At 46.6% G+C, this 17,523-nt stretch overlaps 2 protein-coding genes across 3 annotated transcripts in view; both read left to right on the top strand.

The window, feature by feature from the left end:
* Positions 1–236: 236 nt before the first annotated feature.
* Positions 237–6,527, top strand: LOC135813766 (ATP-dependent RNA helicase DDX39A-like). The gene is made up of 10 exons (XM_065326771.1): positions 237–356; positions 440–669; positions 1,133–1,260; positions 2,947–3,223; positions 3,428–3,546; positions 4,417–4,548; positions 4,774–4,883; positions 5,072–5,216; positions 5,550–5,697; positions 5,870–6,527. The coding sequence occupies exons 2-10, from the start codon at positions 444–446 to the stop codon at positions 5,881–5,883; spliced, it is 1,299 nt and encodes a 432-aa protein (XP_065182843.1). The 5' UTR covers positions 237–356; positions 440–443; the 3' UTR covers positions 5,884–6,527.
* A 918-nt stretch (positions 6,528–7,445) lies between these two features.
* LOC135813757 (mucin-19-like) overlaps positions 7,446–17,523 on the top strand; it is a 39,660-nt gene continuing 29,582 nt past the window's right edge. Inside the window, exons 1-6 of one of the 2 annotated variants that reach the window (XM_065326765.1) lie at positions 7,446–7,893; positions 8,927–9,102; positions 10,426–11,173; positions 11,869–11,966; positions 16,061–16,321; positions 16,706–16,813. In XM_065326765.1, the coding sequence (XP_065182837.1) occupies positions 7,791–7,893; positions 8,927–9,102; positions 10,426–11,173; positions 11,869–11,966; positions 16,061–16,321; positions 16,706–16,813 (1,494 nt within the window). In that variant the 5' untranslated portion in view covers positions 7,446–7,790. Of the gene's footprint in view, positions 7,894–8,923; positions 9,103–10,425; positions 11,174–11,868; positions 11,967–16,060; positions 16,322–16,705; positions 16,814–17,523 lie in introns of both variants that reach the window. The other variant, XM_065326764.1, reaches the window with a different exon arrangement.

Genomic DNA, 17,523 nt, shown 5'->3' with positions numbered 1-17,523 from the left:
CATGTGATTTCAAAGGGGCCTTCTCAACGTATGCACGCACGCCGCCATCTGCCCATCGCATGCAAAGACCAGGTGACCCCGCTATCCCGGTATCCGTCGAGGCGTCGACGTGGTGACTCGTGCCAGTCGTACAGAGATGCAGTACTTCACATGCACAGTCTTCAGAAAGGGCTTTTCCCCCATGACCCACGTGGAGGCTCGCATTCAAATTTTGGCGCGGTATTTGGCCGATAAGGCGCATGCGTGTGCAGGCAGCCATCTTGCGTGCTTGCCTATGTCGTGACCAGTTTTTCGTTGCTTGAACGTTTTGACGAAGAAGTACGTTTGTGTTACACAGTTGATTGCTTCCCACTGATGTAAGTTTTCAAATTTTATTTTGTTTCTGCGAAGAACCTTCGCAGCGAACTGATTGAGAACGTAACTTGTTGTTCCCACACAGAAAAATGTCAGACAACACAGCAGATATCGATCCCGAGCAGCAGGAGGATCTTTTGGATTATGAGGAGGATGCAGAGCCTACTCAGGACAGTGCGGCTGCCGCTCCCGAAGCCAAGAAAGACTTGAAGGGAACTTACGTCAGTATTCACAGTTCTGGCTTCAGAGACTTCCTTCTGAAGCCTGAGCTCCTGCGTGCTATCGTGGATTGTGGATTCGAACATCCTTCAGAAGGTGAAGTTGAGAATGTTTTCAAAGATTTTTTTGTAGCAGAACAAAAAATTAATTTTCCCTGCAATATTGTGCAGACCAAAAATATAATGTTACGAGTACTGGAGTAGTGCGAGAGAGAGAGAGAGAGGAGATTACTATGTGACGGCATCGTCATTAATCTTGAGATGTTTGGCATGGAGTGGCAAAGTCATGTGCTAGTACTGGCTTGTCACTCAAAACAAAGCAAAACACAGGGTTACACTGATTTCGACTGTATGCAACCATGCACTCCATAAAAAGAATTATCCCGAGTGCTCCGTGATGGTTTTTCATTCGCTATCAGCACGTGCGAATTTGTGGGCGGTTTACCACCGCTGACATTGACGCGTAAGTGCATAATAATAATAATAATTGCACATCAGAACTTCTCCCCCATGTAACACCTGTCTTTCCTATTCTTTTTTATGTTGCTGGTGCATTACAGTCCAAGCGGAATGTATTCCGCAGGCCATTCTTGGTATGGACATTCTATGCCAGGCCAAGTCTGGTATGGGTAAAACTGCCGTGTTTGTCCTCGCCACGCTTCAGCAGCTCGAACCTGTTGATGGACAGGTAAGTCAGTGAAGACCATCCAGTCATGTGTTAGTGGTTCGGTGTAGTGCTGACTCGTAATTTCGTGATGTACGTGAGAATACTCAGGAGTTCATATCATAATTATATTAGTCTTACGTCCATATTACTACCGCTGAAACGATCGTGGATTTTAAAGGACCAACATGTTACATATTATCTGTAGCTTGTGTCCAACACTAACAGTTATAAGCAAGATGTTTGTAGTCAGAAGATGCAACAGCTAGCACAATACTAACTGATGCGATACTAACATTCACCGACATGATTATCTCTATCGCGTCTTGGATACGCTAACCAACAGCCTTCCAGCTTGGAAGGTTCTAAGTTATGAAATAACATGAGAAATGTCTCGTCGAAGCTATTAACCCTTTACCTTCTGTGTGTACATGAATCGACTGAATTTGGTCGATGGACATGCATGCACTAAGACATTCGTAACTCGATCAATTCTTGACGGAATCTAAAAAACTAAATATGTAGGAAGAAGCTGAAGAGCCCAGCCTTTCATTGCAACAATCGGCGAAGAGCTCCGATGCTGCATTCCAAAGATATCGCGCTCGACATTTCAGCCACGACAAAAGTCAATTTTTTCTCAGTGACTGGCCTTGAGCTGGGGATTTTCCCTCTCCTAACATGCTGAGTCACCTGGGCATGCTTTGAGCGCGTGGGCAGCATAAAAAGAAACTGAAGCAAACAAATTTGAAATGTTTACGATGAAGGAGTGAGAAATGGCTGACGAGGAGAGAATTTTCTCGGATACCCAGCGATGGGGAGTGTTTGAAGCACCCTGGCGTTGGATATGTGATCTCAGTAGTGTCCAGTTTGAGCTCATTGTACGCAGCTCGTGGAGAGCTTTCCAGAATGCCCAAGAGTGTGATAATTGTTTGATTAGAACCAAAGATATTCTCAAAATGAGGTGAGAAGTATTGCATTTAGAACTGCATGGTAATTTTGGTCAGAAGGTAAAGGGTTAAAGGGGCCGTCCGTCAAACATTTTTCACGAAACGAATTATTTTAGTTTAGACCCGATCACTCCCCCTCAGAACGTAAACAATGTTCACACATATGTGCATATTACACCACAAAAGCCGCAAGTGCATCACTGCTCCTACGGGCATGTACATTGTGTCAATGTTTTCTGAAACGAAAGTGGTCAACCCCCTCCCACCCATAACGAAATTATTTCGTTTTGTGAACAGAAAAGAAAAGCTCGATATTTGTGGACGACCCCTAACATTCTTAGTTTGCTATGATGCTTAGCTTGTTTTCGTGCGCTCACCTTCCCCTTAATCGTTTCAGTCCTACCCATTACTAATAGGGATGCGAGGGGTTGCGAACCACGGGTTGTATTAGTTGTTTGTAGCTACTTGCATGTTGCCTCATAAGCTGCAGGTGATGCCATTGATCTGTGGAATGATGGTTTGAAGATTGCACATCTCCGTAAATAGTTTGTAAAACGGTGGTCAACACATGCCACGTGCTCTGTCTAGGCAATTAGTGGAATCCGCATATATGTAGAGCGAAAAAACCATTTGTGAACAAACTGCTGCACAATTTTAGCTGCTTTTACCAGCACTTTCAGCGATATTGCCCGCAGTTTAATGCGAGCTTCGTATTTCTTTACTGGCGCTAATCATGGGTGGTGTTCTGTGGTGTTGTTTTCAGGTCAGCGTTGTGTGCCTTTGCCACACAAGAGAGCTGGCGTATCAGATCTGCCGTGAGTACGACCGATTCCGGAAGTACATGCCGAGCGTAAAGACTGCTGTCTTCTTCGGTGGCGTCAGCATCAAGCGTGACCAGGAGACGCTAAAAAACAACTGCCCGCACATTGTTGTTGGCTGCCCCGGGCGTATGTTGGCTCTTGTTCGCGACAAATCCCTCAACCTGAAGAACGTCAAGCACTTCATTCTGGATGAATGCGACAAAGTACTCGACTCACTTGGTTAGTTGCTCTTTCTAGCAGATGGACTTCTTTTATAGAGATTAATAATTCATTTCCTTTTTGCAGTTCAACTTGCATTTTGCCCTCATCTTCTGTTGTTGTCCTTTCATGCCATTCGGCTTGTGTTGCACTTATATGCCACTGGTGGCAGGTGTACTTAACTGGCCGGCTTGTGCTCTTGGCTTATATTGCTTTCTTGCACAGACATGCGCCGTGACGTACAGGAAATCTTCCGCGCAACACCCCATGAGAAGCAGGTCATGATGTTCAGCGCTACTCTCAGCAAGGAAATCCGCCCCGTCTGCAAGAAGTTCATGCAAGATGTAAATACCCTACCCTCCTGTTTGCTTTGCCCGAAGTTTCGTCGAAGTTGTTGCTTTGCCCGAAGTTTTTGGTTGTCGACTCGAATTCCTGATGAGTTTGTCATGCTTGTGGCTGGTTTGGATTCGTTTGTTCAACGTCTTGTGCAATTTGAATTTTTGGTTGTTTGTTCTATGGCTTGGTTCCTGGTCTTCTTTTGGCTAGCTTGTTTCTGTCTCTCTGTTTCCACCACTGCTGTTGCTTTGGGCAGTGTTGCTTACTCAGTGTTGTAGTTTGCAGCTGGGTATGTCCTTGCAGTTCAGTTTTTGTTGAGGCTAGTCTGTCTCGAGTCCGATGTTTTTGTCTTCTACTTGGGTGGCCAGTCTCCTGGTTATGGAGATCTGGGTTCCGGTTTGATGGCTGATTTGGCTCAGTGCTTCTGAATGGTACCCAGATTGCTTGTCATGCTGGTAATCGTTCCACACTCCCTGTGTCAGCGAGTTTCAGTCAAGATTGCACGGCTTGCCGAAAGCAGCAGTGACAGCAACAGCAGAAGCACCATCTCTTTCCTGGCTTTCGGCACTGCTTCACCACCTCTGGACTGGAAACTTGTCTACTTGTGGTTCTTGGCCAGAGTGGTACTTTTGTGTGCGCCATTGATGTGTTATTTAAATTGTCCTTGGGCTTGTCTGTATGCATGAGTCCTTTCACTCCAGTCAAGGACACTTCTTTTGTGACTGCATGGTTTTGTAGAAATTTTATGTCCCTGGCCTGACTTGTGCAATCACCTTGCAATGATGTGCTTTCAAGTATGTTGGTGTGGCTGTTCTCAGTATGGCAGCTTCTCGTTTCGTTCTAGGTTTGGCTTTGTTCCTGCTTGTATGTGTTTGCAGCCCATGGAAGTGTATGTTGATGATGAAGCCAAGCTGACACTGCACGGTCTTCAGCAGCATTACGTCAAGCTGCAGGACAAGGAGAAGAACAGGAAGCTCTTTGAGCTGCTCGATGTCTTGGAGTTCAACCAGGTACGTATTTTCAGATGCTGCTTGACATTTAGATGTCGTCAACGACTATCTGCATATGAATACTGAGTACCCTTCTAACTGTGGAATTATCTACAGTGAAGCTTGTGCATATTGTGTTCTGCTGGTTAAATATTTCTTTGTTTTTGTTTCATGAACTTGGTACAGGTGTGTATTAAATTTTAGTGATCACGTGTTTTTGTTTTGGTGTTTGCCTTTTTATTGTAGGTCATCATCTTTGTGAAGAGTGTGCAGCGATGCATGGCACTTGCACAGCTCCTTGTTGAGCAGAACTTCCCAGCCATTGCTATCCACAGTCACATGACCCAAGAAGAGAGGTGAGCCGTTGAACTATCAGCAGTTTTACATGTATGGAGTGCTGCACTCTTTTGTTTTGCTTTTTTTTTCGGAGTGAGCCTTTCATGTTTTGTGAATGCTCTTTGGTTCTTATGCATATGTGTGTCTCGATTTTTTCCACTGGCTGTCCAATTGATGCCTTTTGCAATTCTGTGGTATTTTGCATCAGATTGAATCGCTACCAGCAGTTTAAGAACTTTGAGAAGCGAATCCTAGTCGGTACAGACCTCTTCGGACGTGGTATGGACATTGAGCGTGTCAACATCGTCTTCAACTACGACATGCCAGATGACTCCGACTCCTACTTGCATCGCGTATGTTTTGTTTTTCTGTTCATGGTGGCATTGACTGTCGATCCTTGCTATTACTCTTTTAGCCTGTGTACCTGTGAAGCCGAATGAGTTAGTGGAACCTTCGGTCCAGCACCGGAGTTAACTTTAAAAGATGCGTAGAGAGTACTCGTACAAATAGAACTCAAGGCGGAGTGAAGCTAAATTGCTGGTTACAAGTTTGCATTGTGTAGCATTCATTGCCGACGTGCATGTCCTTTTTGTGTCAGACTACTCCAGGAATTTAAAATCTTATTTTCTGGAATCAGTGCGGACAATCAAATGCAACAACACCCCTCTTCTTATTTTCTTCTGTAGGTTGCACGTGCTGGCCGCTTTGGTACCAAGGGTCTGGCCATTACCTTTGTCAGCGAGGAGAAGGATGCCAAGGTCCTGAATGAAGTCCAAGCAAGATTTGAGGTTGATGTGAGCGAACTTCCGGAAGAAATCGACATGGCCACTTACAGTAAGTACTTTTCTCTTTCTTGACACCCTGATGTCTTCCCATTCTGTCTCTTAGAACATGAAATCGCTTTGTGTGCTCACTCTCTGTCTTGTTGGTGTTGCATCATTTTCGGTGCTGTTTTCTCTGATACCACTTTGTAACTGTTGCTGCCTATGGTTTCTTTACCCTACAGTTGAACAACGTTGAGATGTTGCTGATCGCCCGTCCTCTAAATCAACTCTTCATTCCAAGGCTGCCAAGCTGTTGGCGTTTTTATGTACTCCATCCTCTCTTCTCTCTTTTTTCGTACGCTTGCTTTGAAGTGCAGTTGTGGTCTAAAGCTGTGTTCACAACTGGCGCATGTACGCGTGAAACCACGCACCAGTTGGGAACACAGCTTAAGAAATCCTGACTCATGAGCCGAAAGCAGCACCTAGGCTCATGCGGCCCTTGGATGTTTTCCTGGACCGTGCATAATGTGATTGATGGGGACACATGGCACTGCTTTTGACTCGTCGGTCGGCTTTCTTTGGTATGTTCCTACATGCAACCAGTCCAACGTTTGAATTGTCATGAATTGCCGCATGCCCGTGTTGGGTCAGTCTTGCCATATGCACTTGGGAACGGCTTGGGGCTCTCCTACTGCAACATCTTGCACATTTGCTGTCATTGCTCAATTCTAAGTAGCTGCTGTTCACAGAGAACCTGCCTCAATGCTTGACCCGCTGCTCACCACCGCCGCCGCCTGCTGCTTTGTGCTGCTACCTGGAGCATATAAAATATGCATATCATGTAATGTATTCTAAGTGCTACCCATCACAACTGTTGAGAATTTCAGTCCGTGAACCGTTTGCTTTGTGTCCGCTGTGTGGTTAGGGGTTGTCGTGAAAACTGTTTAGTCGTCCCTGAAACGAATATTGTTTATTTTGTACTCCCTGCCCTCCGAAATCAACACGGCTTGCTATGCTGGACCACGAAAATCTCATGCATGTACATTTATATGAACAGTGTTGGTCGACTTGGAATTTTGGAGATGTGTCTTGTGCAGAATATGGGATGAGTTTATTCCTTTTCAGTGATTGGTGTAGCCCAGACCGTTTGCACAGTGTTGCGAAGATGTATGGTTTAGGAGTATGGGGCTGAAAAATAGCCCTCGGATGAAGCTGGAGGGTTTTTTTTCTGAAGGGTTTTTTCAGCTAGCATGAAGTAGTACCAAGAGTACATAAAACAATGTTGTACTCTTGGTAGTGTAAAGCGATAAACTTTCGCGGCGCTCAAAGTTTGCGTTTATTTTGAAACTTGTTGCATGTTTTTTTTTGCTTTCCCTTTCCTGTTTTGGAAATGGCCGGGAATCTTTATTGCGAATTCCATCAGAACTAGAATTCAAGCGCTATTGGATTCATCACTGTGTATTCACTGGGCAAGACATAAAGAAGAACTCCCGTTATTGCGAACAAATACCGCCGGTCCCTTGGTGTTCGTCCTAAAGAGGTTCGACTGTATTTAGCGTAGGATATTATGATCATCATGATCATGGAAATTGTACTTCTTGTTGCTCAAGTCGTCAAGATAGAAAGGATCAAGAGTATTTATTATGCCCCTGGGCTGGGGCCGGGGATTTATTCTCTGGATCATGGCCATGGAAGGAACAAAATTAATGTCGAAAATCCAGCTATTTTGCATTTTCTTTATACAGACAATGGGGAAATCCCCTGCCCTGTCACCAAGCTGCTTGACAATTTTTATTTTGACTTCTGCTGTTTTCATTCAAAATGCACAATCACAATGCTTTTATTTACACAAACTACCAACACGGGTACGAGTGTGGCAAGAGTCCCTACTATATATTAACGTTAGTAGTTGCAGGTCGGTTCTGCTGTATTGCAATGCGTTTGTTGAGTAGTAAACAATGCTTTCACTTTTAGTTTGTTTTGCATGCGTCACCTGAGCTGATGGTGCTGACTGGTGAGTAGTACGGGTCATGAATACCCCCGACCTTGTTCAAATCGAAGAACAAGCAGTTCAGCACAATAAACATTGAACATTTGAAGGCAAGAACTAACTACCTGACCTTTTTGATCCAAGTTCGTTTCGTTTGAATATCAACAAGCGAGATGCTGCCAAGCGCAGGCTATTTCCGCGGCGTGAATTGTCCATTCTTCGCAAGTGGTCTATGCCATCGACCTTATTGCCATTTCAAACATGGCAAAGTCAAAGGTACATATACTTTGTAGTGAAAGTTAGGTTTTGGAAAACTGCGTGCATCTACATATCTGACAATGGCGTGCCAGGATTTCTAAAAAAATAGACAGCATGATAATAACACCTATTATCAAATAAATCCATGGTTAGTGTGTAGAGTAGCAGCGTATCTCACACGATATCAGTGAACGCTAGGGCTGTAGGTCAGTGCACAGACAGTAGTCATTCTACAGCCTGTGCACTTTGAATTTTAGTTCTGTTCTGTATCAACAGCACACACACACATTGCCATTCTCCAGTCAGTGACAGTATGCCCGTCACCACAATGTCAGTGGTGGAAATGAATTTCTACAAACATAGTAATGTGTTTCCTGGACCTTTCCTGGTATAGCATTAGCAGTGCAGAATTATCGCTGAAAGCTGGAAACCTCATCCCTGCCCTGTCGTCACTGCTTACCGTACTTCCGCACATATAAGGGCATGTGCTTATGTCCGGGCATAAGCGCACCCCCCCCAATTATAAGCGCATGCGCTTATACGTGAACACTATTGGTGAAACACCTGGGAGCTGAATATACTGCTAAGCATTGTGATAACACCGTTGTTTAGGACACAGACAAACCTTTATTGCACATAAATGGGCTTCTACCCGAACATGTTCACACAGGAAAAATATTTTTTGAAGCAAATGTTCTCCATGCGCTTGTATGTGGGGAAGCACGGTACTAGTACTGGACATACCTAGTACATTTAGGACAGTGTGTCAGCCTGTGCCATCATCAGTGGGTTGTGTGCATGTTTAGCTAGTTCAGGACTTATCTTCTCCTCTACACACCAACCACATAGATTTCAATGTTGCACTTCATTGCACCTCTACTTGCTAGTTTGTGTGTACGATGATAACGTACCTGAAAAGGTTCAGCTGGAAATGTTTGTAAATAGTAGTTTGGTGAGCCACACACCAGGAGTAAGGTTTGAGTCTGACGAATGATATCCATGTGTGTTTGTGTATGCATGCACGTACATGACTTGTATGTGTTGGTAGCAGGGTCTTCGGCATCACGCCTAGCGGACATTTCAGGCACTAATAGTCTGGAGAGTTCAGCCACTGATGCTGCTGCTGAAGATGATCATAGTGGAGATACTGCTAGTGGCGACGGTGCTGGTGTTGCTGCTGATGTTAGTGCTGCTGCCAGTGTTGCTGGTGCTTCTTCAACGAAAAAGGTATGATTGGACTGTTGAGTGAATGCTGATGGTAGACCGACAACACAAAGGCACCTAACCTTGCATTTCTTGCTCACCTCTTCATTTTATGAAATTTCAATATCTTTTCTTTTTACTATGATGCAAATGCGGATTGGAGGATCTCAATCATCTCATTACACAAACGAGAGAGCTTGGAAGCTCAGGGCCCTACGCTATGCTTTTTTGCCTTGATGACCTCGACAAAAAAGCATAGGGATGTTATAAATTCTTATAAATTTCTACTTTTTGTTTTTAGACATAACCTGGGATTCGAACCCGCACTATCGCCCTGCATGCATCCCCCGATACACTTCGCATACATACTAATTCTTCCAAGTTGCTTCACGTTATGATCTTGTATTTGAAAGCCCTATTTGAATATGCATTGTGGCCAGCCGTCTTTGATTTGATGGTACGGTACGGGACAGGTACGGGGCATGTACGGGACATGTACGGGACAGGTACGGTCGAGGGTAATACGACACCATCAACCGCCTTGATGACGGCAAAAAAGAATAGAGATGTTATAAATTTTTCAATTTTCCTATTTTTTCAGGCATTACCTGGGATTCGAACCTGCACTATCGCCCTACATGCATTCCCCCATACACTTCACATTCATACCCATTCTTCCAAGTAGTTGCTTCACGTTATGATTTGGCGTTTGAAAGCCCTATTTGAATAGTGCGGCCAGCTGTATGTGGCCAGATGTATGTGGCCAGCTGTGTTTGATGGTACGGTACGGTACGAGACAGATACGGGATAGCGCCAGGCGTGACACAAACAAACAAACAAACAAACAAACACCAAATTAAAGCTGTGTGGACCCTGGCTAGCGCCAGACGTTACTGAAGTAACGTCTTCTGCATAGCTACGGGAATAAAATAGGATAGCACATGCTCTGTTAGGATATGTGACTACACTGGACTATAGTTGTGATGTACAAGAACAGCCCAGATGTGGTCTGAATGTGATCAAAAAGAAAGAAAAAACCCACTGCATTTGGATATATGCATTGTGTGTTTGAAATGCCAACATCCAAATGCTTTGAGTTTGAGTATTGCAAAGCATATCATTACCCAGTTTTTACCTGCTTGAAGGCTTGGAAATGAAATTATACTACTGAAACCGTTTCAAGATGTTGTTGAAGAACCTGAAGTGTTTCCTTCTTCTTTGTGTTAATACCTGCTTGATGAGATTTGAGTGTGTTAATACCTGCTTGATGAGATTTGATTCTAAGCTTGACTGCAATGTGTTGAGTGATAAATGTCGGTGTAATCTGTTTACTGTGTTTACTTGCAGCACACACCATCATCTCCCAAGAAACCGGTAGCTGTGGCGGAGCCAACAGCAACGGCAGCTGCAGTGGATTGTCCGCAGCCAGCAGCATCGACCGCCAGCGAAGCTAGTCAGCCATCCTTGAACCTGGCTTCAGAGGCGGTGCGGGCAAAACCAAGCCATCCGTTTGCTATAGAATCAGCTAGCAATAACAGCAGCAGTAGCAAGCAAGGGACAGTGGCAAGCACACCTCAGCCAACTCTTGTAGTAGATAGTGGGAAGAAGACTGGTAAAGATGATGGTGCTGGTTGTAACGTTAGTAGTAGTAGTAGCAGCAAGGAAACTGAACCTTTGCTAAATGTCGTCATAGTACCTGACATCAGTGACTTTGCCACTACTGCTATATCGTCACTGCTAGCTACTCAATCTGATAGTGCTAAGCAGACTGGCAATGACAGTACAGCTGACACTGGTGCTAGCGGTAGTGCTAGTGGTAGTATTCCACATTATAGTCCACCTCCATCGCCATCACCTCCCAGCTCTCCAAGTTTCTCTCCGCCACCATCATCATCACCCTCACCACCGAATGAATTTGCTGCAAATTACGATAGTGACGATATTGCAAGCAACAGCAGCAGTAAGAAGAAAGGTGGCCCTCGGATGTTGCTAAGTTATCAGACACGACCTGAAGACTTTGATCCTGCTGATTACACCGGCATCTCTGTGGGAGCAGAGTCAACAAATGATGCAGAAGCTGCAGCTCCATTGGAAGGTTAGTGTTGAAGCACTGGGCTGAGTTGTCAGCGAATCTTTTCCGGCTTTCCTTCAAACTTGCGATTATCACCAGAGTGCCATCAGACATCTCCATTCACTGGCTACTTGTATACTGACTTGAACTAATTTTATGTGAACACCATACTGATGGCAACAGAGAGGTCTTTGTTAGCCTGCAGTATGCAAGTGCATGCTGGTATTCCATTGCTAGTTTGACCACCGTGGACCACCGTGGACTAGTGCAACATGGCCTACATACCGGTACTCTAGAGGTAGCACAATGATTGGGAAATGAGGTTTTTTTTTGTCACGGGTGAGCTGACTTGCTAGCACATGGTCCCCAGCCAGGCTAGGCTAGGCGTGCATGACTGATGATCATCTCGTGGTGTTCGGCTAATCAATTATTTCTCCCCAGTCACCTTGTTGACATGCTTGCACCCCAACTACTAGTAACTGGCTAAAGTGTCTACCCAGTCTACCCAGTCGTGTGTACTTCAACCGTACACATGTACAGTGAAACCTGTCTAAGACGACCACCGCTCAAGGGACCTTCAAAATGTGGTCTCTGTTACCAGGTGGTCTCCTTATCCAGGTCAGTTGACTGGAAATAGCATCCCTTGGTCCTGGTTCCAGTGGTCTTCTAGGACAGGTGGTCGCCTTGACAGGTTTTACTGTATCTGTTCCTCTGTGTAGATGATGATGATGGTGGTGACAATGATGGTGATGACGGTGCTCTCCATGTTGCTGATGACTCCCTAGATACACCCAGTGCATATCACGACATCTATAATGTAAGTGTGTGTTGAATATTGCATATCTTGCATATCTTGCATATCTTGCATGTCTTGCATATCTTGCATGTCTTGCATATCTTGCATGTCTTGCATATCTTGCATGTCTTGCATATCTTGCATGTCTTGCATATCTTGCATATCTTGCATATCTTGCTGCTTGTGTCCAAGTACATTATATACATGTCACATTACCCAATACTGTAGACAGCAAGCTGTTTCGGCCATAACTGCCTCAGCAGTACTAGCCATGGTGCGAATGGGGCACCACAAACCTTAAGATAGCTCGTGGCTCTAGCGCCAGACTGCTCTAACTACGAAAAGTAGCGGGCAATGCGTAATGCAGAAGCACTAGAGCAGCCTACCGAGAGTGCTCAACAAGACGAATGTTGAGGAGTGTAATACCTACACATGTAATATCATAATTATGACCCGTGAAGTTGCATATTTGCATGCTTTTCTCGCCACCGGCAATACGCGATGTGTGTGTGTGTGTGTGTGTGTGTCAAAGCTTTGACAACACGGCGTCCGAATTTGGCCTCGCGGTTAGTGCCACAAAGACAAAGTTTTTGGTTGCTGGTGCTGATGTGTCTGCTGCTGACCGCATACCCCTCAGTCTAGCCGGTGTCGACATTGTCTGTGTCACCGAATTCAAGTATCTGGGTTCGGTAATTCACAACGGCGGCCGTTCATCCTGCGATGTTGACTCCCGCATTGCGAATGCCTCCCGAGCATGTGGCGCTTTGCAAAAGTCCATCTTTGGCAACAAGCACCTGGACCTCCACATCAAGAGGTGTGTGTTCAACGCCTGTGTCTTGTCGCTCTTGCTGTACGGTTCGGAGTGTTGGACGCCTCTTCAACGGGATTTGCAGCGGCTCTCTGTCTTCCACCACCGATGCATCCGCTCGATCATGGGAGTGTCTCGCCAAGAATGCTGGGATGACCACATCACCAATCACCAACTACGCGTGAGGTGGGGTGATCCCGACACCATCCGCACGAAGGTGGAGCACCGCCGCCTTGAATGGCTCGGGCATGTTGCTCGGATGGAGGACCACCGGCTGACGAAGCAAGTTCTCTTTGGCACGCTTCCGTCCCGTCGCCCAGCTCATGGCCCTCGTCCGCGCTGGAAGGATTGTATTATGTCTGACCTTCGTTCTCGCGGCCTCGAGGGGGAATGGCGAGCTGAATGCGAGTCGCGTTCCACCTGGCGCTCGGCGTACTCAGCACCGGTAGATGCCCAGCATCGCCCCCCTCCCGTCACCTGCTACACCTGCGACCGACAGTTTGCACGCCCCAGTGATCGCGCACGCCACAAGTGTAAGGTTGAGCGTGCAAAGCCGGTTGCGGAGCAGAAAGGTGCATGCCAGTGTGGAGAGTGTGGCCGTTGGCTGAAGTCCCGTGGAGGTCTGGCAAGGCACAAGTGTACTTACCCCCAGTCAGCAGTCGGTGCGCCCCTGCCACTGCCTGCTTCTCCGCTGTGCTGCGTCGCTCACTGCCAGGCCTGTGACCGCTGCTTTGCGTCTACACGTAGCCGCGCCCGTCATCGCTGCTCACGGACTTGTAGTCGTCCGACCGTTCAGGACCGTCAGGGTTTCACATGTGTTTGCGCCTGCTCCCGCCGATTTCGCTTACCGCATCACCTGGATCGTCACAGGGCTGTGTGCTCCTCCTCTCTCTCAGCTGCCCCTCCGGGGCCCACGTAACCTTCATGGCAGTGGCTCAACAGGACAGGACAGGTGTGTGTGTGTGTGTGTGTGTGTGTGTGTGTGTGTGTGTGTGTGTGTGTGTGTGTGTGTGTGTGTGTGTGTGTGTGTGTGTGTGTGTGTGTGTGTGTGGTGTGGTGTGTGTGTAAAAAAAAGGAAAAAATTGAAATGAAAAATAGGGATTCACTGGCCAGAAAAAGTCACTTCAAACAGCTGTGTGGTGGATACCAGGCTAAAAATAGTGGCGGTCAATTCATCAGCCTTGCAAGCTGTTGAATGGTGTAATCCCAGCACAAGTTGCTATGTCTAACATAGCTGTTCGCTATCATCGCTTCCGCGATGGGCATGTCTGAGGTCTGAGGTGTGTGTGTGCACATGTGTGTATGTGTGTGTGTGTGTGTGTGTGTGTGTGTGTGTGTGTGTGTGTGTGTGTGTGTGTGTGTGTGTGTGTGTGTGTGTGTGTGTGTGTGTGTGTGTGTGTGTGTGTGTGTGTGTGTGTGTGTGTGTGTGTGTGTGTGTGTGTGTGTGTGTGTGTGTGTGTGTGTGTGTGTGTGTGTGTGTGTGTGTGTGTGTGTGTGTGTGTGTGTGTGTGTGTGTGTGTGTGTGTGTGTGTGTGTGTGTGTGTGTGTGTGTGTGTGTGTGTGTGTGTGTGTGTGTGTGTGTGTGTGTGTGTGTGTGTGTGTGTGTGTGTGTGTGTGTGTGTGTGTGTGTGTGTGTGTGTGTGTGTGTGTGTGTGTGTGTGTGTGTGTGTGTGTGTGTGTGTGTGTGTGTGTGTGTGTGTGTGTGTGTGTGTGTGTGTGTGTGTGTGTGTGTGTGTGTGTGTGTGTGTGTGTGTGTGTGTGTGTGTGTGTGTGTGTGTGTGTGTGTGTGTGTGTGTGTGTGTGTGTGTGTGTGTGTGTGTGTGTGTGTGTGTGTGTGTGTGTGTGTGTGTGTGTGTGTGTGTGTGTGTGTGTGTGTGTGTGTGTGTGTGTGTGTGTGTGTGTGTGTGTGTGTGTGTGTGTGTGTGTGTGTGTGTGTGTGTGTGTGTGTGTGTGTGTGTGTGTGTGTGTGTGTGTGTGTGTGTGTGTGTGTGTGTGTGTGTGTGTGTGTGTGTGTGTGTGTGTGTGTGTGTGTGTGTGTGTGTGTGTGTGTGTGTGTGTGTGTGTGTGTGTGTGTGTGTGTGTGTGTGTGTGTGTGTGTGTGTGTGTGTGTGTGTGTGTGTGTGTGTGTGTGTGTGTGTGTGTGTGTGTGTGTGTGTGTGTGTGTGTGTGTGTGTGTGTGTGTGTGTGTGTGTGTGTGTGTGTGTGTGTGTGTGTGTGTGTGTGTGTGTGTGTGTGTGTGTGTGTGTGTGTGTGTGTGTGTGTGTGTGTGTGTGTGTGTGTGTGTGTGTGTGTGTGTGTGTGTGTGTGTGTGTGTGTGTGTGTGTGTGTGTGTGTGTGTGTGTGTGTGTGTGTGTGTGTGTGTGTGTGTGTGCTCCCCGTATCACAGCAGCCTGGGTCGGTGCAGTGTCCTGCCTGCAGTAGATGGCTCCGGAGCAGGGGTGGGCTTGCAGTGCATAAGTGCCTAGGGAGTGACAACTGTGACGACCGACCGCCTTTTGATGCTCCTCCTGTTGCCGAGGTCCCGGTGTGTACTGCCTGCCAGCGTACTTTCAAGTCTACTGCTGGCCTCAAGCGCCATCGCTGTGGACCCCGCCCGAAGCGCCCTACAGTGACTGATCGCCAGCACTTTGGACATCATTGCCGAGTCTGTAATCAACGCCAGTTTCGGAGGCGACAGGACCTGGAGCGCCATTTGAAGCACTGCCTACCTCTCCCCTAACCTCTCTGACAGTACCTCCCTTTGGGGAGCGGTGTGGCCATTTCTGGCAGCTGTCAATAGTAGTAGTAGTAGTAGTAGTAGTAGTAGTGTGTGTGTGTGTGTGTGTGTGTGTGTGTGTGTGTGTGTGTGTGTGTGTGTGTGTGTGTGTGTGTGTGTGTCCCATATGGTGCAGTGGTATGTGCAGTCGATTTCCAATCGAGAGATTGCGGGTTCAATTCCCGACGATTATGGTCGCACACGTCTTTCTTCTCTTTCTCATTCTCCTAGCTCTTCTTTCATTCTCCTGGGTGGTTACCAACAGCCAGTGCATGCCGGAGTATGTGGTGTGGTGTGTGTGTCGAAAAATAGAATGAAAAAAATGGAAAAATGAAAAATAAGGATTCACTGGCCAGAAAAAAGTCACTTCAATCAGCTGTGTGGTGGATACCAGGCTAAAAAATTAATAGTGGCGGTCAATTCATCAGCCTTGCAAGCTGTTGAATGGTGCAATCCCAGCACAAGTTGCTATGTCTAACATAGCTGTTCGCTATCATCGCTTCCGCGATGGGCAGGTCTGAGGTCTGAGGTGTGTGTATGTGTACTTGTTAGGAGCCCACATCCATTTTGGACCTGGAGGAATTACTCAACGCCTATAGCACGACCAATACAACTAGCAATGCCAGCATTGACACCAACACCAGCACCACCAGCAGCAACTACAGGTCACACGAAAGTAAACCTGTTATCCTGTCGTCTGGTCTGACCATCATTCCTGATCATCCCAAGTCCAAAAAGAAGCCCAACAAGGAGAAGAAACGTGAAGAGCAAGCCGCACCAACAAAGTATGACGAGCGAGACAAGAAGTATCAGGTATTATGCTAAGCTGTCCTGTGAACTCTGTTATTTGTTGTCAGTTTTCTTCTCTGGTCCTTTTGCTAGATGCAGAGTGCACTAAGGGTGTGTTCTGAATCTTTTGATATCTGCTGGGAAAGTTTGAGGACCTGCGTAAAGTTGGAGAAGCGTTCTTATATCCTCTCGAAAATTTAGGAGACCCCGAACTTCGGAGGTAGTTGGACATTGGTGATGGTTATGGATCACTCAGATGTTCTTGCAAGCAGAGAACAAATGTGGTGTGTGTGTGTGTGTGTGTGTGTGTGTGTGTGTGTGTGTGTGTGTGTGTGTGTGTGTGTGTGTGTGAGTATGTGTGTGTGTGTGTGTGGGCACGCGTGCACATGCGTACGTGTGTGTATACAGGTTCAAGATAGCATGTCTGCTGAGGGCCGTAACAAGCGTCGACTGGCTCACACTGGTGCAGCTGCAGTACACCAACCACGCGGTCGATCAGGCACTGTACCCTTACGAGTAAGCATTTAAAACTACTCTGTTGTAACTACTACTTAAAACTGTCAAAACCCACACACTAGTATTTGAAAGAACGCGAAAGTCGAATAGCAAAAGGTGCGCAGTAAAGTAAAGTAGAAAAGAAGTCAAAAGCAACAAACAAGGAAATCACGACACTTGTAATTCATGAGCCCTCAAAATAGTCGGCCAAAAGAGGGGACATTCGTGATGAAGTTTTAAAAACTACAAAAACAGACTACTGCAGCATCTTTCACTGACTGTGACTGACAACTACAATCATATATACAAGTACAGTGCTGGCAACTGAAATCCGACCCCTGAGCGGTGCGCTCACATGGCAAAGACCCAACACAGGATAGTAAAACTACGAAATAGACACCGCTAGAATGTGAACGCATCGCTAAGGGGTCGGATTTCAGTTGCCAGCACTGTACATGGACTGCACTAGTGATGACATCATGATACCACCCTCATTACAACTTACAACTGTGCAATTATATTGTGATGCTGGTGATGTCAGACTGGCACAGTAGAGAGGGAGAGGAGGCTTGTGTTGCAACTCCATGTTCACGTTTGATCACAATCATCAGGCAGCCTGAACATAAAGGGGAGCGATGCGAGGAGGGGAACACAATAGCTCAAACCCTCCTCACCTCGCTTCTCTCTCTCTCTCTATCTCTCTCTCTCTCTCTCTCTCTCTCTCTGTTCTT

Source organism: Sycon ciliatum, chromosome 4 (assembly GCF_964019385.1).
Source record: "Sycon ciliatum chromosome 4, ocSycCili1.1, whole genome shotgun sequence".
NCBI lineage: Eukaryota > Metazoa > Porifera > Calcarea > Leucosolenida > Sycettidae > Sycon > Sycon ciliatum.
This window is presented reverse-complemented; position numbering and strand designations above follow the sequence as displayed.

What these genes read in the sequence shown, in the direction of transcription:
- LOC135813766 (XM_065326771.1), top strand. Translation starts at nt 444, where the DNA reads ATGTCAGACAACACAGCAGATATCGATCCCGAGCAGCAGGAGGATCTT. An exon ending in TCGAACCTGTTGATGGACAG is followed by an intron (nt 1,261 to 2,946) that starts GTAAGTCAGTGA and finishes TGTTGTTTTCAG; the next exon opens with GTCAGCGTTGTGTGCCTTTG. An exon ending in GCAAGAAGTTCATGCAAGAT is followed by an intron (nt 3,547 to 4,416) that starts GTAAATACCCTA and finishes ATGTGTTTGCAG; the next exon opens with CCCATGGAAGTGTATGTTGA.